Source organism: Cyprinodon variegatus, unplaced genomic scaffold (genome assembly GCF_000732505.1).
Source record: "Cyprinodon variegatus isolate N-32 unplaced genomic scaffold, C_variegatus-1.0 Scaffold156, whole genome shotgun sequence".
Classification (NCBI taxonomy): domain Eukaryota; kingdom Metazoa; phylum Chordata; class Actinopteri; order Cyprinodontiformes; family Cyprinodontidae; genus Cyprinodon; species Cyprinodon variegatus.
In genome coordinates, this window is record NW_015150609.1 from 748,711 (window position 1) to 775,223 (window position 26,513).

Sequence of the window (26,513 nt, forward strand, 5' to 3'; positions counted from 1 at the left end):
CACAGGATTTACTTTTTGTTCTCTTTGCATTTCCCTTTTCTTCTGAGGGAGAAGATGCAATCACTTGAAACATTGCTGGGTTGTAGAGGGAACTGGAGGCACAGGAGGGGGGGGCTTCTGTGGATTTATTGGTATTTGCTGCACCAACCTTGAAGTGGTTGAGATGTAGCCATGTGATAAACGGAGATAAAAGAAAAATAGGTTTAACTGACTAATAGAGGAACCTAAGGCAGCCACAAAGTTGAGAGCTCTTGAACAGGGGCGGAGCTAGATGGGGGTGGTGACAAAGTGGTTCAGTTTGTGTTCACCATCTATTCTTTTTTCTGATTCGTAATGCTTAAATTTAAACATTAGTTTGCAGCTTTGCTTCACCTGCTATCCTGGATTTGTTTGTGTTAGCATTATGTTGCAGTTTCCATCTATTTATATGTTTAGGTTAAAGCTATTACTTCTGGATTATTGGTTGAAATTGCGTTTTTTGTTTTCAAAGCATATCCATGGTATTTGTTTTTTCTATTTACTCACCATTGTTTGTCCCAGTATTTCCTGCAAAATTGGCTAGATGATGTCATTGATTACCTTGCTGGGTTATACCATTTAGAGGGTTTCCTTTGGAGTAATGTTTTGTCTGTTTTTCTTTTAAGGGGGACATAGAATTCAAAACCAAGTTCACATTGTCATGGATAAATAACGATAGTTCAGTGGGTGAAATGGACGTACAGAGAAGTTCAAACCCCATCGACACCTTCTTTTTATGCAAATCTCACAATTCTAAGCTTCCACCATAAAATGGGCGAATCCAAACAAAGCCCCGAGTTGACGTAAACTCGGGGATGTTGCCTTATTTGGTTCTGGCCTGTACTTTTGTCACGCCCTGAAATTGACATACAGACCAACCCACTGGTTCACAGCCCAAGAAAATAAATGGAGGTAGATTTAAGACACCTGTTTAGCTGTTTAGCCTACAGTTGGGTTTATGTCTACAAGCATTACAAATAAGGCATTTTCTCTATTGAAAATAAGCCTTTTATGAACTAACAATAAGGAAACTTACATATTACTGCATTGTTTAGCTAATACTCTCTGAGAAACAAACGTTTTAGTTGAGCTTTAACATGTCACGGTAAGATTTGCTTTATTTCACCTTCTAATGAGTCTTTGGTGGCACCCTCTACTTTTCAAACAATGAATGTTAAAGTTTTAAGTGAATGTAAATATATGACCAAACAACCAAAACGATCTGTCTTATAAGTAGAGAGAAATAATAAAAGATTTTATTTTAATAACTCCCTCAGTTCACAGCAACAAGTGGAGGAGAGGCATTGTCCATTTAGTTGGAAAGCACAAGAGAGATACTATTTGTAATGCTGTTAAGTACTTAAACCTTCAAGTAAAGTTAAACTCAAACCTAACTAAACTTCACCTAAATTTAAAGTCTTATGGTTGGGAAACCAGTGTGGTTTGACACCCTGGCATGTGTTGGTTCTACTAACCGACCCGTTTCCTATAAAGGGACAGTTCATCTAACATAATGCAATACAATTAAAAAATGCTTTATTAATTCCAAAGGGAAATTAAATGTTGCAGTACCTTGTTGGCATTATTTTCAACCAGTTGTTGTAGGTGTTGATAGCTGTATGCAGGAAGGCTCTTCTGTAGTGATCTGTCTTGCACTGGATCTTTAGAAGCCTCTCATTGAAGACATTATTGTTGTTTAAAAATCTTCTGGAGGATGCTCACTGTTGTCCATAAAGTTCTTCACTTTATGAAGAATTATTCTTAGTTTATGAAGAATTAAAGTTAAAGTCAGTCAATCAATCATCTAGAGCAGGCATCCCCTAAGTCGGTCCTCATGGGCTCTTGTTTCTTCTGAAATCTACAATCGTCTCCCCTGCTTTGTTAACATTCACAATTAAATGAGTTCATCACCATTTTAACAAAGTGGTTAACCAGCTCCCTGTACTCTGCTTCTTGTCCTTTTTCCATGCACCAAATTATTGCAGAGTCATCTGAGTATTTCTGCAGATGACAGGACTCTGTCTGGGACTGGAAGTCAGAGGTGTACAGAGTACAAAAGAATGGAGAGAGTACCGTCCCCTGTGATTCTCCTGCGCTGCTGACTACAGTACTTCATTAGACAGCTGACCCTTCAGTCTAATAAACTGTTATCTGTTTGTCAGTTAGTCTTTGATCTAGGCCGGAGGTCTTCAACAGGGGGTCCACGGGGGTGCTGCATGGGGGTCACAAAGGTTTTGGTTGATTAGACTTTTTTTATATTCCCCCCTGCAATATTTTTCCACTAATTGAAATGTCTTTAAATCCACGTTAACATGAATTCAACACACTGTAGAAAACAGATAAATGGAGGCAGAAGATGTCTTTCATCAATGCACACATTCAGCAACACACAGGAGCTCTTTCAAGCTGGGCATTGTTTTATTCACAACACCTGTCCCATCAACCAGGAATCACAATCAGAAATACTTTAATAACCCCAGGGAGAAATAACTTTGGTTACATTACCCTATCTGAAATAGGAACAGTTTGATATAACACAATTTCATATCATATATATAAGTAGGGGGTCCCCACTCCATCTAACCATGAGTTTGGACGTCCTTGGCCTGGAAAACGTTGAATACTCCTGATCTTGGCGACTGTTGATGCCTGCACCTGAGTCTTCTTGAGTTTTTCACAAAGTCCAAATATATATTAGAATAACATATTTCTGAATCATTTGTTGTTAACTCTTTCTTTGTATGAGCCAATGCCCAAAGTTCTTCTGAACTGATGTTCTGTAGCATGATCATTTTTCATTTTTTTTTTTTGTCATTAAGTCTTATAATGCCACAAGAAAAAGTAGTATTAAAGAATTTTATTAATATTAAATGCTGCTACACTGCAGAGGAGGTCTTTGATACACCAGACTTACCGGCTCTTGTCGGTATTCTGTTCAGAATATTTTCAAAAAAGACATTCCTTGGAGAGTATTTAAGCATTTACGGTAATTAGTTTTCGGAATTATACTAATTCCTCTTAGATGCTGTCATTAGTTACTGTCTGTGTAGATCTTACGTAGGTATTTCACCAACTGATGATCTTTGTCCTGTCAAGAGACGGTTGTGTTACGTGAAGCATGACAACAATAAATCTTTCTGCTCCATCCTTCCCATCAGGAAGGATGGATCAGGCTCTGAGCAAGTCCGTTACCAAGGACACGAAATCTCGCCATTTATTCAGATTAGGCGCTGCCACTCTTTGACAGATTACACTACGCTGTAAGCCGTTCAGTCAACATTTATTCAAAGTAAATGTCCTCTATGTCATTGATGGCGCCTCTAGATATCAGTATGCAAAGATTAAGAGAGCCTTCGAATGTCTCTTACGCACCAGTTCCGATGACACTCATGAAAAGGACAGTCATCTTTTGTTCTGGGGAGCATCACTCCATCACCTAACAGATTTCCCATGCAGTCAATAAAAATGGATGAATTATGCATGGCGGGGGGATTGGCGGGGCATGCAAATCGAGGCTCATCCGAAGCCTCCGAGTCGCCCATCTCTGCTCCTTTTCCTCTCCTGGTGCTGATTTGAATAAGATTGCGAGTATTAGATTTGCTCGTGTGTAAAGCAGAGAATCTGGGCGGGCAGGATTTGTTTGCAATTGGGTTCACCGCAAACCTCTCATATGTCTAACATGCGATCACAAATCTCCCACCCTGCTTGCTTTCCTTCTTTATACAAGAACCTATGTATACAAGTAACCATACTTATGAATACAGTTGGACTTTGCCCTTTATGTTTATTTTAGGGGGGCGTCATCAGAGAGAAGAGCGACATGAGAAGGAAAAATATCTATCTATCTAGTTCTAAGTTTAGTTTTTTGTTTTGAAAAGAAAAATTCTATTAGAAATATACTCTGTGGGCGTGCATGTAGTAATAATAATAATAATAAATCCAATTTGTACCGCACTTTTCATTTACAAAAATCTCAAAGTGCTACACAGTGCCAATAAAATCAAAGATAAAAATCAACATCATAAAAATCATGTGGTCATTACCAAAAATCTCAAAGTGCTACACAGTGCAAATAAAATCAAAGATAAAAATCAACATCATAAAAATCATGTGGAGGCAGAATAGGCTTGCTTAAATAAAAAAGTCTTCAAGCCTCTTTTAAAATCATTCAGTGGTTGTGGAGCTCTCAGATGATCTGGGAGAGAGTTCCAGAGACGGCGGGCAGCGACAGCGAAGGCCCGATCTCCCATGGACCTTAATCTGGAGCGAGGAAGGTGAAGGAAGTTGCAGTCTTGTGATCGAAGAGATCTGGTGGATGAATATGGAGTGAGAAGGTCCTTCTCACTCCACATTCGTACCTGCACATGTAGTGCAGTGGTTAGTGCGCATGACCCATGTACCAGCTTCGAATCCAACCGGTGGTCCATGTCTCTTGCTCTCTCTCATACCCCCTTTCCTGTCAGCCTACTGTCAGAAAAGCGAGCCACTAGTGCCATAAAAACCACAAAAAAAAAAAAAAAAAAAAAAAAAAAACAACGTGTATATATATATATATATATATATATATATATATATATATATATATATAAACTCTTAAGACCTATTGCTGGCACAAATTTCGGTAAAGAATGTTTTCTTGAAATAATAATCAGGTGTAAAAACTTTCCTTAGTGGCTACATGTTCTCAGCGCCTTTTCTTTGCTCTCCTTCTCTATCAGCATCAGTGGGTTTTCAGGCATTCTTGGACAGATTGGATTCAGGTTACAAATACAACAGCAGCTCGAAGCAGAGAGCAGAACTTTGTTGGCTTTGCTCGCTGCTGGAAATTGAATTAAGATTTGTTTGTTTTTTGTTTTAGTTTTTTGTGTGTTTTGGCAGAATAGGAAGGTGGAGGCAGATCTCTGTGCCCATAAAAGCTTATTAAGTGTTTTTAAATGGTTTCAAAGAGGTAGTGATAAGTAAAATTAGAATTAGCTTCATTTACAAAGCACTACTTTAAAGGGGAGGTAGTGTTCCTTTTGTTCCCCGTTTCATTAAAAAAACATTAGAAGCACTAAACACAAACCAGCCCTCAGCTACAAAAGTCAATAATTGGTTACTAGAAAACTTAACTTAAAAATTATTTGCACACAATCTAGGATGGTAGATGGTTTTTAAGATTTGTTATAATAAATGTATAAACAAATACATGCATTAAGGTGCATGGGGTTAGCCGATAGGTTTTATATTGGAAAGGAAATAATGGTAACCCTTTCTTTTATAGTACATCAATAACCATGTAATAACATAGTAATAACATAGCAAGTCGCACTATATTTGAATCTTGATCCCTCTGATTATTTTAAAAGCAAATGAAGACGCTGCTATTTAAGCAGGCTTTTAATTAGAGATGTGTTTTTTATGGCTTTGTTTTTAGTATGTTTCCATGTGTTTTTAAAAAGTGGATCTGCATTCTGTTCTACGTTGCTTTATTGTATTACATTTTTACTGTGAAGCACTCTGTGATTTTTATCTGTGAAAAGTGATATACAAATAAATTTTACTTAATTACTTACTTGGTAACAGGAAAAATTAAAGGAAAAATTAAGGTATATATGCAGGTAATTACCTGCATGTAATTATTACAATTGTGCGTTACTGTGTAACAATGGAGACTTTTGGTAGGTAATTACCATCAGTTTACCACTTAACAGTTTCTATTATTGGTCACCACCGGCCAACAGCTTACAAAGTAAATTGTAATTTATGATCGGGTAAATAAAGTATTATAAAACTGGACTTAGATATATTAAGAGTTTAGTTAAGTAAAGTGGTTTGCTGTATTCTAGGTGTTTTTTTGTTATATGCCAAGTAATAAACTGCATTTTACATGATAATAACTCATTAATTTATTGCTGGTGGTGAAATGACTGAGTTACTTGGTAATAACGGTTTTACATCTAAAAAGTCTGACTTTACCTTGTCTGCCTAAAATTTGAGGAACAGCACGTACCAAAATTCTCCATGAAGTGTTTCTTGTTATCTAGTAATATAGTGTAACTTGTCATGTTATTACTATGTTATTACATGGTTATTGATGTACTGCGAAAGAAATCATTACCGACATATCCTTTTATTGTCTGACCGTCTGGGAATGTGTCCTCTGCGTTTGACCCCTCCCTCAGTGAGCAGCGTGCTGAAACACAGAGTAGCTCACAGGGATCAGTCTTGGTTAACGGTGTCACTCAGGAACCCAGAGCGCTAATAAGGCTTTCTAGTTTTATTCTTTTAGTGAATGAGATTGAGGTCTTTGATGCAAATACAGCTCATCTGAAGGAAATCTGATTTTGATGTCTGATTCATTTGTTCATCTCTACTTACTTTGTTGACTCTGCATTTCTATTCTTTCAAAAAGAAACATTTGATTTACAGAAACGGCAAACATTTCGAATTCATGTATTGAATTATTTTGCTGTAAAAGTAGAAATAATAGCACAGTATTTTCTTTGAGATTTTGTTTACAGATTCAAACACAGAAAAAAAAATGCCTCTTAGAAGAATAAAAGGCTGAGAAAAAGTAACTAACATTTCTTTCTGTCACCCATAATCACCCATAATTGTTTGCTCATAAAGGGACTCTGCTCTTTGTACCGCAAGTGTTGCTGAATTGTTAACACCCACGCTGTCCAATGTTGTCATTGAGGTTTTCTGTATTTAAATGCTTTGGTTGTTTCCAAAGACATTTTTCAAAAAACCTTTGCTTAGAAAAATGGCTATTGTGGTTGAAAACCACACATTCTTTCTTCCTTTCTAGTGAGAAGCAGTGTGGGATCTGTGTTATTTGAGTTTGTTTTATCTATTTTTTTTCTGAATTCACTTGCTGTTTTCCTGGCATTGTCGTTGAGGTTGGAGGATACCTTCTGCTGGGCTTCTTTTTTACATCCTGACGCATCTAAACATCATAAAGCTGCAGTGGGTCTTCAGATGTCCTTAGAAATATCAGATTCAGCTTCCTGATACTAGAATACCATCTGAACACATAACTCGCCAGCCGACGTCACATCGGAGGAGGGAAACATAAATCATTTTTTTATTTTGTCTGTAAGCAACACTGTAGGTAAATTTATTACCACTTACAGAATCTGATTTATCTAGCTTTGCTGCACGTCTTTTTTGTTTTTGTTTAGTTTTTTTGATATAGGGCTCCTGATTTTATATCTCCTACAGAAGCTTTAATCAAATCTGCTTTTTTATATATTATCTCTGTATTTTTCCTTCTCTGGGAGAGCTTTGCATGATAGATCTACAAAATGAAGCTCTGTGGAGTGGGCTTGTAATGAAATCGCAACTCATTTAGTTCCAAATTGATGTCAGTTTTGCTTAGTATATAGAATAGTTGGCTTGGTGTATAATACATTTTATACAGCCTCTTCTTTGCTCTATGCATTTAAAGGCATTTTTCTTATTTTAACTAGAAGAACATTACCGGGTATTAGAGTGCAGTTAGCAGACTTTGGGATGGAGGTTTGGTCTAAACGAAAACTACTTTTGGTAAAAATTCAATTCAGTTTATTTCTATAGCGCCAATTCACAACACATGTCATCTCAAGGCACTTTACAGTTCACCAGATCATCCAGTCAAATTGATTCAAAGTTTTCTATCTAAGGAAAACCTGTTGATTGAATTGACTTGAAGGCAATCCCTCACACTAGGCATGCTTGTAGCGACGGTCGAGAGGGAAAACTCCCCTTTAACAAGAAGAAACCTCCAGCAAAACCAGGCTCAGCGTCTGCTGAGGCCGACTGGGGTTCAAGGAGACAGAAGCAGAGATACAAAAGGCAACTGTAAAAGGCGGCTCTGTCCAAAAAACAGGCCGATCTCCAGCATCTATAAACAAAGGTGTTGATGGCAGCAGCACAGCTGATATTTCTCTCTAAGATGATGTCACAGCCAAACAGGAACAGACGAGGCAAAGCTACTATGAGAAAAAGCAGAGAGAGCAGAACATTAGAGATTGAACTAATAGATTCTGCATTGTGGGATAATAGAGATAGAATGAAGCAGAATGATGAAATAGGGGTCCCTATGTCCTCCAGCAGTCTAAGCCTACAGAAGCATAACTATAGAGATAGCGCAGGATAACCTGAGCTACTCTAACTATAAGCTCTATCAAAAAAGAAAGTTTTAAGCCTAGTCTTAAAAGTAGACAAGGCAAACAAGCATAAGCATGTTGAGCTGTTACTGCAGACATTATGAAGTCATTTTAGCCAGATATCCCTGAGTGTCAGAAGGAGCTCCCTGAGGAGCTCAGTTTTTGGAAAAGTATTCTAAGGTTTCCTTATCTTTAGTTGACAAAATGTCTGATTCTGGCCTATTTAAAAGTTTTTATTGGTTTTTGGAGCCTATCTAGACGTAACACACTATTAGGCATATAGGGTCTGCTTAGCTTTTAGAGTCCTGCAGGATCCACAAGAGCCATTTAAATGGATTTTATGCGAGTTCTGAGCTTCAGGCTTTATTATAACTTGCAGTAATCAAACCATCAGTTTATCCTTAGGATCCCCAGTAAGGTAAGCAAAATAGCAAATAAAGTCAGGTATGCGGGAATGTTTTCGTCTCAAGGGCCCCTGCAGCTCTTTATTAGAATCCCGAGGAGATGAAGAAATGTTGCCTTGGCAGAGTCATTTGAGAAGTTCCAGCTTGTTCTTTTGGCACCAGGTTGTTTTTTTTATTGTTTCCTCATATATATTCTGTTTGGTAATTCAATAATTCCTGTCTTTAGCAGATCAGACTTCTTATCTTCACTATTCCCTCACCATTTGTTTGACCAGCATTGTATCCTTCTTCAGTTTTATCTTTCTTAACTAATTAAGTAATTCTGAGATTTCAAGTGTTCTCCATAGTTCTAGCAGCTCAAAAACCAAAGCTAAAGTGTAACTCATGCATTGCAATTCATAGAGTAAACATCATTAGCAAAAGAAAGATAAATCAGAATTGAAATATTAGCAAAATCATTATTCAAAACATTTCTTTCCAAATGTTTCACAATAAAAAGAAATAAAAAGACACAAGTTTATTTACTTTTGGCTCCTTCAGCTAATTCAAAGAGTAAGTAAGAGTAAATTCTGATTGTTAGGGGGTTGACCTGTATTTGAAAAAACCTGTGTTAGCCTGCTTATTTCAATGGGAAAGACGCTTAAGACTAACTTTTCCACTCCATCTGTTTAGGGGGCGATAATGAGCTTAAAGGGGGTTTACTGCCTCACAAATGGCTGGACAGATTTACAGCTAGTTTAAAGATCCATGCATGCTTTCATATAAGAGGTCTCACAACATTAGAATCTGGACAACAGAGAATATAAGTCCATAAAAACAATAAAACTCAGGAGCCAAACATGTATATGTTTGTAGTAAAAGCAGAGAAGAAACAAACAAATAGAATTTCATTTTGATTTTGGCTTAATCGCACAACCCAATAAAAAGCAGCATAAGGTGTGATTATATTACAGTACTGTCAACACAAACGCCTTTTGCTTGATAAGTAAAACCAATAAAAATGTCATACACTGGGTGTTTTTGGAAAATATTTTTTTCCAAACACCTAACCAAATATTCTAAAAATCCAAATTTACCAAATATTTTTAGCAAAACACAGCTAAAAAACGTATTTGAACCTTTCAAGACCAGAAAATAGATTTATTTTCACCAAATTGAAATCGTTTTCCACAAACCCTGAAAATTATTCAAATTCATGGATCTAGTTATTTAAGGGGGGCATCAACTGGAAAATGATTGGTCTCCAGTTAAGCAAAACCTACTTTGGAAAAGGAGAGAGATAATTTTTTTTTTTCAAAAGCAGGTAAACAAAAGAAAACAACCAAAGGGATCCTTATGTCCTCCAGCAGTCTAAGCCTATAGCAGCATAACTATAGAGATAGCTCAGGATAACCTGAGCCACTCTAACTATAAACTTTATCAAAAAGGAAAGTTTTAAGCCTAGCCTTAAAAGTAGACAGGGTGTCTGTCTCTCAGACTAAAACTGGTAGTTGGTTCCACAGGAGAGGAGCCTGATAACTAAAAGATCTGCCCCCCTATTCTACTTTTAGAAATTCTAGGAACAACTAGTAAACCTGCAGATTGAGAGCGAAGTGCTCTGTTAGGAACATAAGGAACAATCAGATCTCTGATATCAAATGGAGCCTGGCCATTTAAGGCTTTATATGTGAGAAGGAGGATTTTATAGTCTAGTGAGGAACTTGTTTTTCCCTTCTCCCACAGGGCATGTGTTCTCGTTTTATAAAGAAATGTTATGGTTTTATTTTCTCTAACAAATGTTCCCGGAGTGTTGAAACAGGCCCACAGCATCACAGAACCGCTCTGTTCTTAAACAGACTGCATCTGTAGGACATAAAAGCGTGTTCTTTCTATTTATTTAGATGCCTCATCATGCCCTATGCATGCATTTGTTTGAAAATTGTTAAAGCTCAGAGCGGCGCTGGTGAGTTTTACAGCAAACATATGTTCCTCAATATGTGACTGAGGTTTTTGATTAAAAAGGATTTCACTTTGAGGCTTTTTACCTGTCTTTACCTGAGGGAAGTCATAGCTGCTTAAAGTGGTAATAAACTGTGGCAGATGTTGATCTATTCAAACCCCCTCAGTAACACTGAGCAGTGATGTCATCTGGAACAAGGTCTGTGCTGCCAAAGTTACCAGTTAACTAACTACCAGCTCTCCAGTTTGTTTCTACTGTTGCCCCCTCAGGATGCATGCTCAGCTGACCTGCTGGTCTTACTCCTCTCTGCTCCTCATCTCCTTGTGTGAAGCAGACTTCTCCCTGTAGGCTATCGATTGCAGGTCTCCTCCCTCTCTGCTGCCTCCTCCTTCTCCAATGCTCCAGTGATTGTTGAATAGAGCCTGAACTCAGCCACAGCCTGAATCCCACTGGGCCAACTGGGAACAGAACTGTCTAAACTGGGGCTCTCACTGGTGCAGAGGAAAGATACACAAATAGCTGGGTGGTTTATTTAGGTCTAGAAGTATAAACGCCCGAGTATTTATTTGTGAATATAATGGCTTCATAAACATGGGTCCTATACTGTTAGTAAAGTTCTGACATGTGATTTACATGATATATGTATGGGGAAAATGTCAAAATACTAAGAAGGATTTTGTTTTTTTATTCCTTGCCACATTATCTAAATAAACTGAACCCCTTATTTATTCATCTATCATCAGTTTTCAGTGTTTAGTGCCTAAGAAACCTCTAAAATATTTATTTATACACTATATTTTTATATAAATGTATTTGTATAAATGTTATCAAGACACTAGAAAAACAAAACTGAAACTCTAATTTAGGAAACAGGAAATTAGAGAAGAAAAGTGTAAAGAGTCGCTGTTAAAACAGGAAAACGTGCTTCTATATGTAAATATGTGTGATTATGTTGGTTTTCATCTTATGCTTGTAGAGCATAAAAAAGTTCCCCTAGTTTTAACTGGGCTGGTTTGCACATGGGTGCCACCGGTAGATATTGATAAACTGATGCAAACATATGTCAAGATGATGAAACTGCCCAAACATTTCCACTGTTAAAAAAGCAAAACCAAACATAGACTGTGTAAAACTTGCCTGTGCTGGAGTCGTCCTGGATAGTGAGTTTCACATGGGATCTTGAGGGATGAATGCAAAAATAAAACACGTAGACGTCGGTTCCAGTACATTTATTTTTTTCAAAGCTCTATACTACCCCTATACTAAAAATGACAAAGCATTACTTTCTCATTCGTTCCTGTTTTTATTTGCAGAGCACTGCTGGAAGCTTTCCTAAAATATATTCTGAATGACGTTGGAGAGGAGTTTCAAATTTATTTGCTTTTCCTTCAGCTTGCTCTGCTTTCAGCATCTTTCATTTATTTATGGCTGTTGTGACGGCGCAAAAGAAATGAGGCCAGAATTCGGAGTCAAACTCGGGTCAGTAGGGGAGGGTTGATCTCAAGAGAATATTCTTATTTCTGCTCAAAAAAAAAAAAAAAAAAAAAAAAAAAAACGGAGGAATGCATCTCATCTATAGGTATAGCAAGTGAAATGAAAGGTGTTGCTGCTCATCATAGACTTCTTGTATTTGTTGCCGATGGTTTGATAAAGATGGTTTGTGGTTGTGTTTCAGTTTTGGTCCGATTTTTTTTTTGTGTCTCTCTGTTTGCAGCGATGGTCGTGTAGAAATGGTGGCAGGCGGGAGCCTCCAGATTTCCAACGTCACGGAGGAAGATGCCGGAATTTACACCTGCGTGGCCGAAAACTCCAACGCCACCGTCGAAGCCCAGGCACAGCTCACAGTTCAAGGTAATCTGACCTTTAGGAGCCAGAATGAGGCTGGTGAATACTGAGAAACCAGCTAAACATTTCATTATTAAGTCAACACAAGTAGCCTCTAAAACTGTAAAACCATGTTTAATGTCTTCCATCCCTTTAGTTTATGTAAAGAGTTTCTATAAGCAATTATTTTCATTTTTGGAAATTATCTGAAGAACTTTTAAATGTGGTGTTTAGCAACAGGCAAATGCATTTGGTCTGATTTCCGTTGTTTCAACTGGAAGAAATCTCCAGCGGCTAAACAGAAAAGCTTCGACATAAAAGAAAAACATCACCTTTCTGAACAAAAAAAAATTTAAAAAACGAAAGTTTAAAAGATTTCTGCCTTTAAATCGAAGAAATTATCAACTTTTTTCTATTTTTCTATTAAGAGTAAGAAAAAAAAACATAATGATGGACTGATATGATAAATAAACGACAGAGCCACTGAGGAATGCAAAAATCTAAATAACTGTTTGCTGCTTTATTTTAGGCCTCAAACACCAAAAAATGTCTCAATTCAATTTCCTAACAGACTAAGAAATCCAAACCGATGAGCGGTCAGCATCATCTGAATGTTTTCAGCCTGCAGCATTTTATCTGGTAGATATGTGAGTTTAAAGAAAATATTTCACCTCTAGTAGAAGATTAAGAACCAATTTATTTGGGTTATTTTAATGAATGCTGTAATTTTCACCGCAGTGACTGACACACTGAGTGAAGTTGCAAAAATTTCCCTCATTTAAATGTAGAAACGAAATGTGTGGAGGAGAAACTGAGAGCATGAAAATGATTTGATTCCAAAGAAATGTTTAAATCTTAACTGCGTGACAAAAAAAAAATAATAATAATAATTTTTTTAGATTAATATGAATGCATTTGAAGTATTTAATATTCTGTTTCAATTTGAAATGTGAAAAAAGTCAAATTCACAGTTAATCTACGGAAATTTGAGGCACAAACTATTTGGCTTTTCTGCTCCAATTATCTTCTTGAAGCACTTATTACTTCTATAACATCTCTTCAAGTATTTTAAAGTATTCAGAGTATTTTCTAGTATTTAATAAATTATCCTGACACCACAATACTCCACGGTGTTCGGTGGTTTGAATTATGTGTTTGGAAGTTGACTTGGAAGCAGAGAGGCTCAGTTTTTTTTTTATTTTTTACAAAATCACTGGATAAGATGTTGAATTATTTTATTTTTGGCAGACCTTTGATTCCTTTCAGGTTATCCTTGGCTAGTTGTCCATTTTCCTCCACTTCGTTCTGCTCTCCATCTCCATTTTAAAGCAGTTAGGATCATTTTAGCCAGACTGCTAATCAGCATCCATTTGAATTCCTCTCCAATCAACCTTTTAACCAAACTTTGCTGTTCTTCTGAAAAGAGGAATCCATTCTAAGATGTGCAATATTTACTACTTCTGTTCTTGAATAAACATCTCCTTTCAAGTAATGACTCAGTTACATGGGCTGCATGCAGGTCGCACCTCTTCGATCTGTTGGTTTTGTACGTCTGTGCTGCACCTTCTTGATCCATCTGGCTGTTTTCATTGTACTTTTTAAAATTCAGCATAAACTGAAAGGAAATGAAAACCCATCAATTTAATTCAAGTCTAATATTCAAACTTTAATTTTCGGGTTAACAACATCTGAACTATTGAGCTCTAAATTCTACTGTTTTATACTCCTTTTCCTCTAATTTTAGGGGGGATTCAGAAACTAAAGAGGAAACAAAAGATTAAAAAGTTGGCACAAAATCACCAACCTCCAACAGTAAAAGTTAATGTCTGTGCGTCTGCATTTAGAGCAGTAATTATGCATGTAATCAGCGCTGTCATTGTTGCAAATCACCCAATAACCCGGCGTAGTAGCTTTATCATTAGGGATACATTAGATACAAAGTGACAGAACTGCTTTAACAAAGGCACAAATTGGAATTTAGTGAGAGGCGGCGGCTGAGTCGGGTAGCATTAGCTGCTGAGGAGAGTGCAGCAGAAAAGAGCGGAGTCTCTGCAGGTCTATCCGATTCTCAGATCATCCCTCCATCATCGAAAACAATCTCATTTCGTCTTATTATGTTTGGGAATGAGGTTATTAAAAGCCCCCTGGACTCATATCTCAGACATAAAACAAAACCAGAGAGAGTTTAGTTGGAAAGGAAATGAAACAAGACGCATTTCTTGCAGCAAAGCCACTCTGAGGCCGTGCAGAACCAAACATCCAGGTGTTATACATATGAGCGAACCAAACAAAACCTAAAGAACTTCACAGCAGATCTTGTGAAAACACACAAACACAGGCGCCTGGTGCATAACTGGATGGGTTTCCCTTCTGCTCCAAGTCGACGGGACTTGGCTTGAAATAACTTAGAAACAGGGAAACACCCTGAGGCTCATTCCGAAGCTTTATTACATTTCGCACACACACCCAGCGTGCCATGACTCCAACCTTTACTTCCCAAATCCCTTCATCTCCCTGTCACCCCTCGCCCTTCTTTCATCACTTCCCGTCACTTGCTGTGATTAAAGGAGGCAGTAATGGAAAATGGGATCAGGTCACAGGAGGACACCTGACTTCATTCGTTTTCGCTTTTCAATTCTGCTTACCGAATTCCCTCTTAAATTGTCCATGTCTCCAGCCCGACCCCTGGCACAAAAGGGCCGAGGATGGATCAGCATGCCTGGGATAACTGCCGAAGGACATTTGTCTCCATTTTTTTTTGAGTGATGTTTGGATTAGCTCCCATGTTGTACACTCATGGCTAATTGCTTTTGTTGCAATCACATTGAAAAAGAATCCAAATTGGTGCATCGATTTGCTCTTTTGACAACCAGAGTGAGACTAGAGATGTCAACAAATAAATAGCAATGCCTGTAAAGGACAATCAAATAAACGTGTCCTCAATCTATACCATCAGCAAACAATTTTCTTTTTTGATTGACTTCCACTGAAACCTCTTAAGGGATTTTTCTCTGGAGGAATGACAGGAAATTGTGTGTTTACTGCGTTTTTTTTAAACACTGGACAGTAAGTAGAGGAAAAGGTACAGGAAGCCAGCTGCTCAAGGACTAGTCACTTCTGCCTGCAGATACCTGCAGGGTCTGTAGTGGAGCTGCTGCATACATTTGGAGGAGGAAATACACAGAGATGCTTTTAAACACAGATACACAAACGCAGGATTGCCGGAAATTTGGCTCGAATGTGTATTTACTAACAAGGCCTTGCAAGACAAATTCATATCCTTCAAGCTTTTTCACATTTTCTCACGTAGCGATCACAATCTGTGTGTTTTAATAAGAGTTTTATATGAAAACCTTAACAAAGGAGCAAATCTGTATGATGGAATAGGGTGTTGTTTTTTTGTTAAAATAAACTAATTCAACATCAGAAAAAGATCCACTGCATACATATTCAGCCCCTGTGCAACTAGTCATTTGCAGAAGCCTGTTAAGTAGATTAGATCTGTAAGTCACTTAATCACTGTATAAATCCAGCTGTCCTGTTAAGGCCTCAGAGGTTGGAGGTATTGGGAAACATATAGCACCTTGGAGACTAAGGAATAGGAAGCAGAGTTCGTTTCTAAAACAATATCCCAACTTTGAATGGGAATCAACCTGAAAATGATCACAACGAAATAGAAAATGAGTATACCACATGGAAATATTTCACTGATTACTGCACAGTTCAAGGTTTAGAAGTGATTTTTTTTAGGAGAATTTTGAAGGTCCCATATTATTCTACATTTGAAAATAAAAAATATTAAAAATGATGCCCTCAGATTAAGTTTTTTTGCCATTTGTGCAGAAAAATTAATCTCAAAATAAGCAGACAGCCTTTACCAATAGTCTCCTTATTAGGCCCTCTTGTGGATGAGTTTTTTTGACTTTCCACACTTCAGTCCTCCCGAAGGTTGCGCTTTCACAACCAAAAACCATGACAACAAGTTTGTAAAGATAGCCTAGGGGCATGGAGAAATACATTAGATGAAGGCCGTAGCTTGACTGATGGACTGCTACACACTGCTGATTTCCCCTGATGACATCATAAGGGGAATGTTTTTCAAACAGAGCATTTTTAGCACACAGTAGCTAAGAGCTGGAGAAAGGCAGTAATAGAAATAAAAGGTTTTTTTATGCGTGAGCTTTGTACACAAGCTCCAGGACACGTGACTGTTACAAAATGTTTATACAGTGAATTTTGCATAATATGGGGCCTTTAAAATCAGTTTCATTTTTCCGTCTATGAATAGAGTTAAGGCTGTAAAACAAGAGGCCTTTGGAAGGGCAATAACGGCAAAAGCAAACTCACCATGATGATGTGTGGCTGTAACCGTCCACTTCAAATAAGTCTAAAATAGAGTCCAATATTAGGTCATACAAACTCCTAAGCACAGTGGTGGAGGGTTCATCATCTGAGCTTATTTTGCAGCTAGAGGATATTGCAGTCATTTAGCTGACAACAGACTCCTCTGTCTGAATATGAACCAAGTATTTAGGGTCTCATTTGAGCCTGTCTGACATGGGAGGAAGAGGAGATGACAGTAAATCAAGAGACGAAAAGAAGGATAAAAACCAAATCCTGTATAAGAACCATAAGAAAAAGATTATTTAGGCCATTCAGCAATATTACAGAGAATATTGTACCACTGTTGGAAAAAATCAACAATAGGACATAATTACCCTGATCTGTAAGGTAATGCAATCTATTGAAGAAGACTCATTTCGAGTCTCTGGAGCCAAAGCTAATTGAGGATTTTACAGACATTGAATCTGACCATCTAAAACAATTAAAACCTGCTTTTATTCGCTATAAATCACATGTCTAGCTACAAAACAACAAGCTAATAGAGACACTTCAGAGACATTTAGCTCCCTGGATATTCCCCAAATATGCAATAATGATTAAACAGGGCTGTACCCACAGTGTCTAATAATTACAATCATGTTGTAAGTGTGTTTAAGAGGATTTGACTCGTTCTGTTCTGCTAATAAAAACCGGGTAATTATCCTGCAGCAGAACCAGGAGAGGACAGGAGGCTTCCTAAGAGGGAGATGCTATAAACGTGTGCTAACGGTAATATTTCCACCTCTCCAGCCATGTCCGAGGGCTCCATGTGTGGTGTCGACACACTCGTATGTGTTTCTGTGATGGGTCTGTGTGGGAGTGTGTGTGTGTTGGATGACTTTGCTTTGACTTCTCACCCACTATTAAAGCTGGGAAGGAAATAAATGAGGCCAGAGGAGGCAGCAGCTTTTGATTACGGTCGTGTGTGATTTGGTAACCACCCAGACCTGGTGTGGGTGTGGGGGTGGGGGTGTGTTTGTGCAAAAATAGTCTATGACCTGTTACCAGTTTTATGGGGTTCCAAGTCAGTGGTCCGCATCGATCATGCCCTCCTGCTATCAGGTCATCAACTTAATTGTTCTTTCCATGTGCTGGGCTGCCATGCAGGAAGTTGTTGCCCCCCACCCCCAATAAACGTCTCTCATTTAAGCTGTGAACTCTGGACCCGCAGCCAGGCTCATTACCAGTGTTTTTACTCTGTTTTTGAGAAGAGCAAAGGCAGAACAACGTCAAGCATGGCAGCATTTGGGGGAACATGGGGAGAAACTGTGCTGTGAAAGGATACAGATGTCCTCTGTTTTATTTTATTTTGTCACACCTAAGGGAATGAGTTAATCAAACAAATTTAGTATCAGAAAAAGGTTTTTTCAGACACAATGTAGGGTTTTTAGGCATGAACAGCATCTAATATTGCTCCAAATGCAGGTGTTAAAGGACAGCTTTTGTAAAAGTTCCATTCTTCAGTCCAAATAACATTTTTTGAAGAGTTGTTGATTCATTCTTTGTGTAGTAATGGATGGCTGGCCCCTCCTGGGAAGGCTCATCACTCTTCTATTATAGCTGAATAAGCATTATCACTATAATTCATCCGTCCTACAGCATTAAGGCCTGCATGAACAGAGAAATTTGTTTCTTTTTTTACTCAAGGCTGCAAGAACAAAGTTCTTTCTGGCCAGGACATTTCATACTTTACAAGGACTCTTTTCCTTCCCCTCTTTATATTTTTCAGAGACCAAACAAGAAAAAATGGCTCCACAGAATATGAAGCAAGAAAAAGATCCAAAAAAAAAAAACACTGAAAAAAAACTCAGAGTATTCATTTTATTCTTGCAGCTTTAGAAAATCATTGTGTCTATAGTTTCATTACTCACGTTGTCTGGATTTTTCTAGATTAAGGCGTAATGTAAAAAGGTTGGTTGTTAAAGGGGGGAATTGTTCCCCTGGCTGAAGAGTGGAGGTACTTTGTTCTTCTTTGATGGGGTGGGGATGGGGTAGCCTACTTCATGTTGCCAGACAGGTTCTTTTCTCTTGGTTTTACTGGTTTCCCAGTAATCAGATGCGGATACGACCAGTGAAAATAAACTCAGTTTTCCTAAAAATGAGGTTTATTGATGTTTTTTCACCCACAGCTGGACTGGTTTATTAGCCTTTTCTTCTTAACAAAACAAATACTAATTTAAAGATCAGGTTTTATTTTAGCTTTGCTATTTTTGTTTTAAAATTCGTCTGATAAGAAGCAGGTAAACTCAAGAACAGTAGAAATAAGTTGGCCATCAAAGTGTTTCCTCTTCTTATCAGTGTAGTGGTTGGTTCATATTCCTCTCTAGAGGTGGTTTTATTTCCTGCATCAAACAACAGAAACTGTTTCCTGTAGAAAATATGCGTTTGAGGTGAGGATTCGATAATAATCTAGTGGATATTTTTGCCTTACACCCCTCCCTCCCTCTCTCTCCCCCTTTACTTGTGTCATGGAGCGATCTAATTTTGTCTGGAATAAACTTTCCATTCTGCTGTTGAAAGCGATCTAATCTGATCAACCTGGCACACACACACACCTTTTTCCGTCTCACAGGGAGGGTGTTGATCTCAGCCAGGTGTTGGTGTCTGATTGCCGGTCTCTGTGCTTTCTGCCGTCACTGCAACTCATGTTTGTTTTGTTTACTTCTGACACCGGCATATATAACACTGTATTTACTGCCTTGTTCTAATAACTCCTTAGCTCTGTTTCTCTGGAGCGTTTATGTTGGTGTGTCTCCTCATCAGGTGCTGTGTGGTTCCTAATCCAGCCCTTCTTATCTGCTTGAATGCCACTCTGATTGAAAAATGCTCTTATCTCTATTTTTAAAGCTACTTTTAGGGGTTTTTGGGGGGATAAGTCTCCTTAAAATCCTGGAGTATTAACACTCTTTGCATTGAATAACAAACTACAATGGATTTTATCTGAATCAAAAGGAAACGGATGCATGGTTTTCAGTTTATCTTTAATAAACTGTCTATAAGAATGGGCAAACGGGGCAAACCATTAGCCAGTTCTCTGTTGAACCACATTTTGTTGGTAGTATAAATTAGATGATTTTTGGTGCATGTCTCTTTAGAGTGCAGAAGCCAAATATTTTTACCTCTTCTTTAAAATGTTTTAATCTTAGACAGATCGGAAGGAGGTTTTCTGTTCACATGGATGTTTAAGTCCTGCTAAAGGCTCCACTGCAAAAAATATCTACTTTATTTTCAGAATAATAAGTTTTTCTGTAATTCAGAGAGTAATTTAGAGCTCCCCCTACAGGTTTGGTGGGAGACAGTTGAGTAGATATCAGATGCTTATAGCCCAGTGTGGCATATAATTTCATGTACATTTCCTGCTTTTTCAAAAAACTTTAGTTGCTGCAGCTTATAGTAAGGTGCGCTCTATAATCCTGAAAATAAGTTACACAATTAGCCTATGGAATAAGATAATTTAGGTTTAAAATAAGAAAAAAATGTTATTTTACTTTAAGTGTCTAATATCTGATTATTAGAAATTTAAAGATCATTCTATTAAATTAACCTGCTCAAAGTAAGGCTAAATACACTTATCTAGAGATATTTTTGTGCTACTTTTAGATCTGTCTTTGCAGAGTATCCATTACTTTTACTGTAGGTTTGGGCTTTGACTAGGCCATTTAACCTCCACCCACATCTGATGTTTTTGAAGCCCATTTTTAGCTTCCCTTCACACAAATGACTGGTGATCTCAGGGTTATCAAAATAATGAATATTCTGATCAATGGTAAAAGAGATATCTCAAACCACTGTCAAAGCTTGACGATTTAGACCAGCGTATGCCTGCTGACGAAAAATCTGTCAAAAAAGCATACGTTAGAAAAGTTATGAACACGCTGGCAGACGTAGACATACGGCAAGTTTGGTGTATGCCATGCATGGGCTTTAAGTTACAGGTTAGTTATCTGATCGTTGACATACGTTAAGTGTACCGGTAAGTTATTTATAAGTCATGGCGTCCAGCTTATCCAAAACCTATAAGTAACTTCTCCAGACTTCATCCTCATCATAGGGTGAGCGTGAAGGTGAGTGTGATGGATCCTAACTGCGTATGGCAGTGTTTTAGGAGATTCTTGGATATTAGGCATATGCTGGCTGAATCGTCAAAGTGTGTCGGAATGGATCCAAGCTGCTCATATTCAAACCCGTTCAGCACTTCCCCTCCCTGCTGTGGCTCACCTGAACATTCACAGCTGAGAAACTAAAAGGTAAGCTGCTGAAAATTCCACTGAAGGCGCCGGATTACCAGGGATTCTCTCTTCTTCCTGCCTGTGGTGTGATATTTTAAAAGAACTGATGCAAACTCATCTTCACAGGATGATCACTGAAGTTTTTCCTAGTTTGTCATACTTTCAGTGCTGTCCCCACTGACCTGCGCCATGATGTGCTACTCTGAAATCGCATCAAACCCCTCTCTCTGCCAAGCATTTGCCAGCGTTGTCTCAGCACGTCTCCGACTAACCTCATCCATCTGCTTTCACTCAGTTCTTGTAATTTTTTGAAGCGTCGGGAGTCCATGAAGGCATCCAGAGGAGAGAGAGTGAAGTGTTTCTCTCTGCCTCTGGCATCATCTGCTCATTGAGCAGGAATGCAAACATAAAACGTCGGGTTTAGAGCTTTACTGCCCAAGCTGCTTGTTTTTGGCCGAGACAAAAAAAAAAAGCACAGAACTTATTAAGTATGACTCAAGGCAGTTTTCAGAATCATACACAAAGGTTCATAAACTCTTTGCATTATGACTACCAGAGGTTTTTTCTTAGAATCTTATTATACAGCCCAAAAAACATCGTCTTTCATCAGTTTCTCACTCTGATATTTTTATTAGCAGCCAATTATTCGTGACAGGACCTTTTCTCTGTCTATGTTAAGTTTGCTTCTAAATGCCAGTGAAGCTTTAAGTAAAATAATCTGCCCAGAATCCCTTTAGTGGAATCCTGCAGGGTTTTGTTTTAACAAGCTCACAGTAAGACACAGGCGTGACCTTTTAGTGGTCCTCTCTCAGTAGTTCGCTGGAGTCAGTCTGCATTAAAGCTTCTTTTACTAAGCTACAGGCTTGGGAGATAATACAAGCCCTGAAGTACTGCTTCTGGAGTCCTTTCAGCTGCCCTCCCTCCCTCCGATTCATATTGATGTTTTTTTTCCCTGCTTTTCCTCTTCTTCTAGATCACAATTTCCTTTGTTTTTGTTTTATTCTGATTGTCAAGATTTCTTCTGCAATTACTAAACAGGTTTGCTTGTTTAATAGGGATTCACACCCCTGGTGTTATATAGCCTCTGAATCAGGGAGACAGAAAAGAAACAGACTCTGCTTGTATTTATTAGAGAGCGTACTGCATTCCTGATGTGCCACATTACTGCCAATTACATGATCCAGTGTATTAAAATAGAGAGTAATGGTTGCAGATGGCTGTCAGTTGATCAAATATGCCCAATGGATTTTATGCAGTTTTAATAAAACATTTACTTCTATTTGAGAACTAGGATCAGTTTGGAAAGAATGTGCATCTATTAGATTCTCTGTTCGATTTGATTGGATTGTCTCATTATTTTGAAGCTCCTTGAGAACAAACACAGACGTCGCAGTTTGTAAGAATTTTCTGTGGTAGAAACGGTAGATTATTAGATAATTATGAGGTGAAAAAAGGGGGACATTGTTTCCTTGATGGAAATTTTTTTTTTTCTTTAAGGATGTGAAAAGTGTCGCATGCATTGCTTCTAGTTCTTGCATTGTATTGATTAACTTATAGTAGTTCTACCTTTGGCTGTGATTAGAGCTGGAATATTGGTATCTAATAACTTTCCACATCTGCAGATTGTTTTTTTTTTCTTCTAGTTCCTCCTGTTTTCACACCTTTATTCTCCAATCAGAAGCATTTCAGTGTAGCTCTCCTCCTTCTGGAACGTCAACCTCCACCCCAAGTCTTTTGCTTTCTTATCGTTCCAATTCTGTGGAACGATTTACCTCTTCAAATTAAATTCGCCCACAGCCTGGATCATTTTAAATCGCTTCTTAAAACTTATTTTTATTCTTCGGCTTTTAATTGAAGCAATTAATTGATGTTCTTGTCTTTCCTGTAAAGCACTTTGGTGCAGTTTTATACCTGTTTTTAAAGTGCTATATACATAAATTTGACATTGACATTGACGGCCTGTCTCTCTCTGTATACCCATCTTCCCATCACTTTTGCCTAGATACTCTATCTGTGCAGAAAAACATCATCCCCACAGCATGATGCAGCCACCACTGTAGTGATGGTTTGTTTAGGGTTTTTTGCAGTTTGCGTTTCACTGCTTATACAGTTTTTTGTGACTCAGACAGGACCTTCTAGATGTAAACAATAGCTCTTCCATAAAATGCATAAAATAAAGACTTCATGACTAATAACCATCCAGTCAACAAATTCTTCTACTTTAGTTGACGATCTTTGTAGCTTTTGCAGAATAACCAAGATCCTGTTGGCAGCTTTTTCAGTTTAATGCTTATCTGGCTCAATCGGGTAGGAAGGTTTGGGTTTTTTTTAGCCTCAGTATTTCTTTCCCTAGATGATGTATGGAACAGCCCATAATGTTTAGACTGTCAACGTTCAAAATGTTTTGAAAAGGTTTTCTCAATGTCCTTCCAGTTCAGAGTTATGCACTCCTTTATATTGGTTGATAGCGTGAGAAAATGGGAAGAACTTCAGCCCCTTCGAAAGGTAATTTCTGTCACAGGCACAATAAGTAGAAAAGCAAATGACTATTTAAAGATGCCGATTATGCAGGTTGTTGCACTAAGAGGCACACAGACCAACACATTTCCCTCTGCTGAGCCCTGAATGTTTCCTGCAACCCCCCCTTAAAAGCTTTATTGGTATATTTAGACGTTCCTCCTCATTGCTCAGTCCAATAGGTTCCAAATGTCTGAACTCCATTTAGAGAAAATGGTCCATGGCTGCTTAGATGGAGAGAGAGAGAGAGAGAGAGGCGAGGGCTGAAGATGGAGAGATAGACGGCGAGTTATGGGAAGATTAAGAGTAGGTGGGGGCGGGGAAGTTAAGACAGAGTGGTGAGTCTGAGAGAGAAGGTGTAGATAAAGGGAGGCTGTGGGTATCACTTTCCATCAGAATCTGTCACAGGCAGTCGTCAATTGGGGAGGGGTGGCGCTCAGACTATGCACAGGTATATAAATCTGCACAGACACAAATACTGACACAAAGGGATGTAAAGCAAATGCCCCCTGTGAGCATGGATGTAGAGGAACACATGTTCAGATGCATCAGCAGCTACTTTAACACTCACAGCCCACAGCGGCATCAGTAAAAAACAAGTGTCCATAGTGAAAAAAACCCTCAGTCAGTCACACAAAGGCTGCTTTCAGAGGCGTGTTCCTGACACACCAAAGGAAATCAGCCATTCCACCTGTCTCTGCTGCACAGCTACTTAAGGCAAATATCCAGAGGACGCAACACTGCGAAGCACATTATTCACACCTCAAACACACTTCTGCTGGGAACGGCAAACCTCACACATACGCAGACAACGCAGCGGGGAGACGGCTGTCATGGCGGTCCTGAAGCGTCACCGTCCTCATTACCATTCCTCTGTCAGTCTTCAGAATTCATCACAGCAGCTCACAGAACCATCCAGTCACTTATTAATCATGGAGAAGGAAACTTCTATCTGCTGGGGTGGTGTTCAGCTGCCGCTGGAAGCCTCATGCAAAATGCAAGATACTATACAGAAGACCAGAGGTTAATTTAGATATTTATGGTTAAAATAAAGAATAATGATAATCTGTACCATCCTGAGATAACCGCTTATTTCGCAAACATCTCCTCTTCATTTGGAGAATTCCCGGGATATAATTCATCCATTTGGAGCGGCTATTAATTTTCTTGGAATCACAAAGTCAGAGGCCGGAAATGATGAAAAGTGCCTCATTCTCATTCAAATAATTGAGATTAATGACATCATTGTTTATTGACTTCATTATTTCCCAACCATCTTTTTGGATTAGCTGGGTTTTTACATATATCCAACGAAATATGTTGTCCTGAAATCAGATAGAGAATTTGTTTTTGCAGAAATTGTTTTTTTATTTGAATTCTTTGCATCAAGTTATCGGCATTACATCACAGCAAAAACAGAGAATAAACATCTTCAAATTAACCTGAAAATGTGAGGTTTTTCTTTGTTCGATAGATACTCATGATCATTTAAAGTATCTGCTGATAGGAAATAATTATGAATAATACTAGTCTGCCATGTCTTTGTGTTAGCTTAGTTTATTTAAGCTGGAAATAACAGGAGGAGGGAGAGTTGTACATTTTTCAATTTTCAATACATCTCTATTTTCCTAAAAAGACGAGCAGACCGTTTGTTTCTTTCCTCTTATGGGTTAAATTGCTAAGAAGGGATTTTCTTACGGAAATGATCCACAGCTGATTGTTATAGTATAGTAAAAATAATAACACAGGTGGCAGAAGTAACAATGGTCCCTGAAACACTAACTTAATCAGGATTAATCTTAGGATTTAGGATTAATCAGGTCATTATATATAAACACTTTGTCCTCCATGAGGGCTGCTCTTCTAAAAACTCCTCTAAAGTGATTCAGTCGGATCGGTCACTCACCTGGCAAGGCAAGGCAAATTTATTTGTATAGCACAATTCAGTACAAAGACAATGCAAAGTGCTTTACATAATTAAAGTATAGGAAAATAAAACAGAATCAAAGCAAGTAGGAAAAAAACACATACTTTAGTTCGACGATGTAGGATTTAATTTAGAGGCGTAAACATGACTTTTCATTGGCTAGTCCAAAACTTGGTTAAATAAACCTGGAAGTTACAGGTCAAGCGTTCACTGGTGTCTAAAAGTTACAGTGTTGCTTAAATTGCTTTTATAGCATAAAAGATTTGACTAGAATTACATTTTATTATATTTAACATTTAGCTTCATCACATTTATGAATCGCAGAACTTCATGTTTAACTCATTTGATAACAACAATGTGCCTTATGGATTATAATGTTTGATAATAATGAAGTTGAATATAAATTTGAAAATATAAGAGTACAACAAATATTTTAATTGTGTTTCTGAAAAAAAAAGTAAAAAAAAAAAATTGAACTCATTTCATCACAATGATAATGATCTGCATTTGCTGCATAATCAGCCGCTATCCTTTTCTGTGTATACATATGTATATATATGTATAAATATAATATGTGTATATAAAGCAAATTATGCAAAAATTAACTCATATGTGATAAATTCTGCACCGTTTGTTACTGCTGAGAGCTGCTGGAGAGTGTAAATTCAGGAACTTCCTGAATTTACCTTCCTTTAAACCTGCTTTGGTTTAAACCCTGAATCATTCATTGGGTTTGAGTTATATTGATATGAATAGATGGCGTGCTATAAATGAATGCCTTCTATTGTGAGTTGGCACATTTTAAATGAGCAGAACGGAGCTGAGTTGGAACGCCACACCCCATCCCTCGCTTCCATATCTGGTGTTAAATACGTGGAACAGGGGGAACATTCTGCTCTTGTTTGTTGTTCTAGTTCTATTAAGTTGCTTCTTTCCCTCCAGCTTTGCTCCATGTGCTGCTAGTAGAGCAAGAAAATAAACAACAGATGTGCAGAGTGCGTCCTCAGTTCAGACTGAATTCAGCTTGTTTTTGAGTCCAGCAGTCCTGAAACCGAAGGAATCGTCCCTTCTTCAAATTTTGGAACCACATTTGTTGGTGTTAAGCAGATAAAGAGTCACTGTATCCAATAATGCTTGTAC

The 26,513-nt window shown here is 38.0% G+C and overlaps 1 protein-coding gene across 15 annotated transcripts in view; it reads left to right on the plus strand.

Moving 5' to 3' along the window:
* The window catches only part of neo1 (neogenin 1), a 230,847-nt gene that overhangs the window by 126,071 nt on the left and 78,263 nt on the right, over positions 1-26,513 (plus strand). For all 15 annotated transcript variants that reach the window (XM_015377565.1, XM_015377567.1, XM_015377554.1 and 12 more), the window contains exon 5: positions 12,208-12,344. In XM_015377565.1, the coding sequence (XP_015233051.1) occupies positions 12,208-12,344 (137 nt within the window). The remainder of the gene's footprint in view (positions 1-12,207; positions 12,345-26,513) is intronic.